The sequence below is a fragment of the Phyllobates terribilis genome, unplaced genomic scaffold (assembly GCF_046119375.1).
Source record: "Phyllobates terribilis strain yellow unplaced genomic scaffold, ASM4611937v1 Scaffold_47__1_contigs__length_9908305, whole genome shotgun sequence".
Taxonomy (NCBI): Eukaryota; Metazoa; Chordata; class Amphibia; order Anura; family Dendrobatidae; genus Phyllobates; species Phyllobates terribilis.
This window is the reverse complement of record NW_027362807.1, coordinates 3,766,160-3,773,705: the sequence shown is the minus strand read 5'-3', so window position 1 is coordinate 3,773,705 and position 7,546 is coordinate 3,766,160. Positions and strand designations below refer to the sequence as shown.

General features: G+C 44.3%; 1 protein-coding gene across 1 annotated transcript in view; it reads left to right on the top strand.

The window, feature by feature from the left end:
* Nucleotides 1-928: 928 nt before the first annotated feature.
* LOC141191591 (uncharacterized) overlaps nt 929-7,546 on the top strand; it is a 30,802-nt gene continuing 24,184 nt past the window's right edge. Inside the window, exon 1 of the mRNA XM_073661521.1 lies at nt 929-937. Coding sequence (XP_073517622.1) covers nt 929-937 — 9 coding nt within the window. The remainder of the gene's footprint in view (nt 938-7,546) is intronic.

Here is a 7,546-nt window from a genome sequence, read left to right as displayed (position 1 = left end):
GCATCTTGCAGCAGCATGCTATTCCATCCGGTTTGCCATCATGGGATACAGAACTCTGGTAAGGCAACCTTTGTTCCCCACGTGCCACAGTCCTCCTGGTGACTGCACGGCTCCCTTCTCTTGTCATCTGGTGAATTCTTCAACACCAGCCTGATGTTGTAGCTTCTGGAGAACGTTGTAGGTCACCGGTGGGTCTGTGGCTGAGGCCACCTGTGCAGCTGTCACCCTGACAGGGTTGTCTTTTGGTTGGCAAGCTGCAGAATTTTCAGCCTGGTCGGTCAGGTGGTTGCTTTTAGCTGTATTTGAGTCGTCCTTTGCATGGCCTTTGACTTTCACCTTGTCAACTTTCTCGGGGAAAGGTAGGTCCTCCATCAGGCGTTGGACGGATTTATCATTCTTGATAGTTTTATTTGCCGCTGCGAGGAAAGATCCAGCTCTCCATATAGGTCCATAGTCATAAAGGCATAGCGTCTGTCTGTATAAATCATGGCAGTCTGATTTTTAACATATCTGCAGGTGTCTTCAAGGGCACGGAGTTCAGCTTCCTGGGTGGATATGTGTGGGGGTAGTGGCTCTGCATCTATGATTTCATGAAGGGAAACAGCAGCATGTCCAGTGTAGAACTGGCCATCCATGCCATACCACGATCCATCCACAAAGAGCTCATGGTCCGGTTTATCTAGTGGGACATCGGTAGCATGACTGAAACCCCCCCGTGGGACATTATTTGTACACAGTCATGTTCCTCTTGTGGCTTAACTAGCATATCACCCACTTTATCACTACAACCCATCCCCCCCCCTTCAGAGGCAACAAGGTGGCGGGATTCAGAGTAGTGTAATCGTGAATGGTGAAGTTATCAGGTATGAGGAGGGCACATTAAAGTCTGAGATGTCCAGCTGTACTGAGAAAGAATTCCAGTAACAGCATGAGAGAGGTAAGCAGTGAAAGAAAGTTAAAAGAAATTCCTGCAGACTGATACAGCAGAAATGGGATTCTTAGTGAGACACTGACTCTCCCCCCTCCCTGAAGAGACTGGAGAAGGGGGAATGAGGGGGGCTATCACGCTCTAGCACAGCTGCAGTTTCTGTGTGTATTTAGGCTCCGTACAATTAGAACGTGAAATTACTTTGTCCTTTTTGGACAGGTCGTACAGAAGAGTGGCTCTGGACCGCGTTTTTGCCTTGTTATTCAGGGCATTTATTGTTTCCACACTCTTTGCTACTTGGAGTATCACGGCTGGGAACATAGACAGATACTCCGGGCAGGACACTGTTAGCGGCTCTTTGATCATGGGCTTTAAACTTTCAACAGAGGCACGAGACAGTAAACGGATGTGAACTTTAGACTTGTTCTCATATACAAATTCCTGCCATCTTTACCAGAGCCGGGTATAATATTTTTCTACTAACAGGAGAAAGCCTTTCTAATTTTCTCTACTTTTTCTAACAAATGGCATGGTAAACATTACAGGGTCTGGCATTCTACTCATCATGGCCAGCATTTCACTAGTATTTCAGGGACGCCACACACTCCTGGAGCTCTGTAGTCTCTGGTCCCCCCGACTGGAGTGTATGGGCTGGTGGTAGCAGTCTGGTCGAGAGCTGCGGGCGAGCAGCAGATGGGGTTAAAGCGAGCTGACCACCCTGACTGGGTAATTGTCCTAGTGAGTCTTTCATGGCAGCAAAATGCTGATATATAACTGTTGCATCCATTTAGGTTGGAGGGCAGGGTCTGAAGGGGCGTTAGTCCCATCCAGTACAGGTATAATATTCATTAGGGGCCTGACCGAGACTTATGGGGGCGTTACACTTGGGACACTGGCCAAGGGGGGCTCACTATCCCAATGGATTGTGGGGTATTAACAAAAAGTGTACAGTCCTGTTTTAGGAATCATTACACCTCCTACTTCTATGTGCCAACAGGGGGCACCACATACACAACAGATCTCCACCCAATCTGGATCCTCATTCCTGCATACACAACATGTCCATCATTTTGGGACAATGTAAGGGGAGGAGTCAAACTGGGAGCATCAGGGGATGAACGCCATCTTTGTTACATACTTTAACATACAAAAACTTATCACCATGTTTTTCTTCCTCCAACTCGCCTCTAGTTACAGATTTAGACTTTTTCCACTATATCTGTCTGGTCTAGTAAACAAACATCATTTAAACAACCTTTTTGTTCCTTCAATACTTTCCAGAAACCTTCATCAAATCTGCCACCTGGTGGACAACCAGACACTAAACAAAACCTATGCATTTTCTGAACAAACTTCTTTTATTTCTTTCTGTTTCTTTAAAAACAGGAATACAGAACTAGAGACACAAACCAGTGGGGACTCATAACTTCACTATGGATTGTATACTCTATACAGCACCTCTACCATGTTCAATCTGTTTCTTATTAAACAGATAAAAACTAGTGTTGAGCCACCCCCGTAGTGTTCGGTTCGGTTCGTCGAACACCCGTATGTTTGCCGAACTGTTCGTCGAACACCTTCGAACACCGTTAAAACCAATGGCAGGCAAACAAAAACACATAGAAACACATAGAAAACACATATAAAACACTTCAAAGGTGTCCAAAAGCTGACAAACTGCTCAGAAGACACAACTAACACATGGAAAAGTGACAAGTACATATAGTTATGCGAAAAGAAAAGAGGGGGAGACACAGATATAGGCATGTCATGCCCTTCTAAAACCAAAAAAGTGCGAAGCCGACACGGCCAGTCCTTTCCTGCCCGTGCGACCTCCGTGTCGCCGGGTTTGTGCCAGAGCTGTGGTGGACCCTGACGGCCAGCCCCCCTCTCCCAATACTGGTGCCTGTTCGCTGGTGGGTCGAGCGAGCTCCCCTGCGGTGGAGGCAGGTCTAATCTTTTTAATTTAAATTGTCTCTCTAATTTGAATGAGTACACTTTAAATCCTTTTGCAAGGATCTATTGGAGGGCAAGTCTCATGCCAGCAGCCGTGGTAATTCCAGCTCCAGTAGCGTCCACTAAAGCTGCTGCAGTTAGAAAGCTTTTATAAAGATCGAGCTTGGCGGTCCACCGCAAGGCGTCCTACCGCCAGTCCCAGCCCCTGTGCCTTGGGATGGCTCCCCGATGCTCTTCACTGAGTGTCCCGGGGGCCCGAACCAAAAAATTAAGTGTCCAAACTACAGGTGGTGTAGCTTGATTAACAGCTGGGTTAATCCGTTGACTAGCAGACACTGCTACTAGGCCCAAAGTATTGCTTGGGCTAGATGCAGTTAAAAATTAGTAATTAGATACTCTCGTTGGATGCTGAGAAAGCATTCCATAGAGTCTACTGGTACGCCATATATTATTCTCTTAAAAAGCTTGGCTTAGGGGACCCTTTTATAGCCAAAATCATGGCCCTGTATCGCAATCCGTCAGCTAGGCTGAAGATAAATGGAACATTATCATCACCTTTCATAATCACCAATGGGACAAAGCAGGGATGTCATTTGTCCCCTCTCTTATACATCCTAGCGATGGAGCACCTGCTCTCATCAATTCACGATAACCCCAATATTAGGGGGATTGAGGTGGGAGGCACCGAGTACAAGTGCTCTGCATTTGCTGATGATGTCCTAGTATATATCACTCAACCACATATATCCATCACTGCTGTTATGGCTGCAATAGATCACTTTGGTACATGGTCAAATTTTAAAATCAATGCAGCGAAGTCTGAGGCCCTCGATGTCTCCCTCCCCAAATCCATACAGGATTCCATCCAGTTCAACTTTTCCTTTGCCTGGCCCTCACAGGGTATCAAATACTTAGGAATTCGTATTCATAGAGACCTCTCCCATCTATTTTATCTTAATTTTGGGCCCTTTATTGAACAACTCCATAGAGATCTTACTTCTTGGACGGTGAAGGATTTTTCCTGGTTCGGCAGAATAAATATACTAAAAATGAACGTCCCACCTAAACTCTTTTACCTCTTCCAAACCATTCCCGTGGTAATTCCCTCAAATTTTTGGAAAAGACTACATAGTATTTATCTGAGCAAGTGGGCGTCCACGCATTCGGGGGGATGTTTTAATCAGACACAAACAAAAGGGGGGCCTTAGCCTTCCGGATTGTAGAAGGTATTACATGGCAGCAGTACACGCTAGAATCCTGGACTTCTTCCATCATTCGGAGGGGAAATTGTGGGTCAAAATAGCTCAATCCATTTGTCCTAAAGCTCTTACCACTCTCCCATGGTGCGCCCATTTAATTGTCCCCTCTCTTGGCCTCATGTCATATAGTACTTATGCCACTGCTTTGGCTTTGAGATCCCAAAAAAAAGCTTATCCTCAATCGACCCCCAGGGCCCCTTGCTCCCGATTTCAGATAATCCAGATTTCCCACCAGGACTATCTGCAAATAGATTTCTCAGTTCAAATAAATCCCATCCGATATTATTTTCTCATGTCATCTCCAATACTTCGCTGCTCCCCCTCAATGACTTGTTACAGGAAAGAGCCACTTCCCCGAAGACTAATTTTGAATATAGCCAGTTATAACACTTCTATTCAACTGTGAAGAAGCGCACACATATTCATAGAAATCTCACAAACTTTGAAAAATTGAGCCTATCATTGTCACCCCCTACACACTCCATCTCCCTACTGTATAATCTCCTCATTGCCCGGGTAACTGACAATAGGCCAGGATTCTGTGATACATGGGAAAGGGAACTGGGGAAGTCCTTCTCTGACTCACAATGGGATAAATGTTTCTTCCTAACACATAAAACCTCAATAGGGTCCAAAGTTCAGGAAACCTCCTTCAAAATTATCTCTAGATGGTACCAGGTACCAGCAGTCCTTCATAGATTGTATCCAGTGGTCTCAGATAGATGTGGGTAGGGGGAAGGGACAATGTCACACATATGGTGGGCAAGCCCTATAATAAATGCATTTTGGGCAAAGGTGGTTCCAATGATTGAGAAAATAACTGGTTTGACTATCCCTAATACGCCAGAAGCCCTCCTTTTATCAATGTTACCAATAAGTAAACGTAGTTATAAAAGGTCATCAATAGGCTACCTAATACAGGCGGCTAAGAATGTCATTCCACGACACTGGAAAAACAGAGACCCACCCACTGTGGAGGAATGGTTTGCGGAGATCTCCCTCCTTAATAGGATGGAGCATCTGATTGCCATCTCACCGGCTGATGTTGATAGACACTGTGTGATTTGGAGGGATTGGATGGATTTGCAAAACTCTGACACCTACCATCTAGCCCCCAACTAAAGTTATCCGTGATGTCGGCACAACAATGATCATAATCGCACTCTATTGATTGGTGATATGGAAAAATACATGCTTGATGTGGATAATGATGGAAAACGCTCCCTGTACCCCCCAATGTACTGTCGTTATGCATAGATTTATAGTTATACTACCCCTTTTACTATGTATATTGTATTTTCTTGTACTTTTTCAACACAAAAATAAAAAAAAACTTGAATTTGAAAAAAAAAGTTGTAATTAGATCTACAGGCGGTGGCTACTCTGCTGACTAGCAGACACTGAAGCTTTGGAGCACACCTCTGATTCCCAGGCTATAGTATGAATAAACAGCTCTTCAGACTCAACCATCTGTGTTACCCCAAGCCATAGTGTATGTAGTTTCTTATGGTTAAAGGAGGGGGGGGGGACCCGACCCACCTGGAATTGACGATGGCAACATCATGTAAAACACAGCAAGGGGACTCCAAAAAGAGTCTCCATTTTTTCCCAAAATTGTGGCACAGACACCACTCAATTGTCCCAGAGTTGCTTAAAATGGTTGGTGAGGTGATTTTCCAAAATACTCAAGCTTTTAGTCTCCCCAGAATGACACAGGTGGGGCAGATGGTGGTTGTCTCGGCCCGCTAGGCCGCATTGTAGCACAGTGAGCTTCGCACTGCAACTTATGCTTCATATCCAAATGACGGTTCATGCATGAAGTACTCAAACTATGGATTTTTTGGCCTCTACTTAGCTTTTGGTGACAAATGTTACAGATAACACGAGTTGGGTCATCCTTATCGATCTGAAAAAATGCCCAGGCTATGCAAGGTTTAGAGCCCATGCGACTCTGCTACTAGCAATACTATCAAATGTTTGGCTGGGTTAGATGCAGAGCGTCTGGATTTGGTTGGGGGTCCCCACAGTCTGCCTAGGCTAGATGCAGTTAAAAATTATTATTAGATACACAGGCGGTGCAGCTTGCTTTGCAGCTGGGCTAATACGCCCAAAGTATTGGTAGACTCTATACTAAATAAGGAAGGATTCACTGACTGTGGTGTCCCCTCCGTGGGCCGTGGCGATTGGTGGAGATTTGGTGGATGATTATAGGAGAAAGCTCCTTAATAGAGAAAGTTGGTGGATTTATACTTTAAATACATGTGTACCAGCGGGTTTAAACATCAGACATGATTTGATGTATCATTATGAATGATCATTTATAGATTATTATTATATATTATTATTATATATATGTTCCTTTTTTCTTCTTTTCTTTTTCTTTTGGATTATTTACATTTATATGCATTGTTTCTATGCTATACGATTTTAACATGGTATGTGTGTTTAAATTTCTGATTAACTCAGCCTTGAACAGGTACATAGCAGGACATGACATATAAATACCACTTCCTTGCTGTTTTTTTGCTATGCAATGATTAGGAACCTTTAGTTCGAAACGCGTTTGCTGTTCTTCTCCAAGGTGGACTTTTAAAATATTTTTTGTATGACCAAATAAAAAGTGGATTTTAGAAGATTTGTTCAGCTGGATCTTCCTGGTTCCTCATGTTCGTCTGGTAGCACTCCTGGCTCCGTGCTGTTGATCTTCTAGGTGGGTGAGCTGATTTTTTTCCCTTTCTTTTTCTGCCATGTGGCGAATGGTCATCCACTTTCGCTGCCCCTTACTCAACGAATTCACAAATATCTCCCGTCGGTTTGGAGTCCCATTATGCCCAACCAAAAACATAGGCCCCACAACTAAAAAAAATTGTTCTCAGGCATCGAAATCGACACCACAGCAAGGTTGTTCGGCCTCCCATGGGGAAAAAATACGAAAACATTACACCAGATCTAGGTTTTTTGCACAGTATGGAAAGTAACACTACAGCAGATGCAAGTGTTACTAGATCTCCTCGTGTTTGCGAGCCGGGTGATGCCAGTCGGAAGGTTTTTTTCTCTTCATTTATCGCCCGCAACAAAAGGGGCATCTAAACAGAGTCATACAATCAGAATCAGCAGGCAGCTCCGGCAGACTTAGAGGTGTGGAAGACCTTCTTATAATCATTCAACCGTCACATGTTATTTATGTCAGCAGAACAGTCCAACATTCAACTAAGATTATTCACCGGGGCGGCAGAATCAGGCGGATATGCAGCGATACTAAATAACCAATGGTGCCCAAGCTTATGGTCTCCGTATTGGGCAGAACAAGTGCTGACAAACAAACAGGCAGTCCTGGAACTGTTTCCAATAGTGATAACAATAGAAATATGGGGTGCGCGCCTGGCTAACAAAAATATACTCT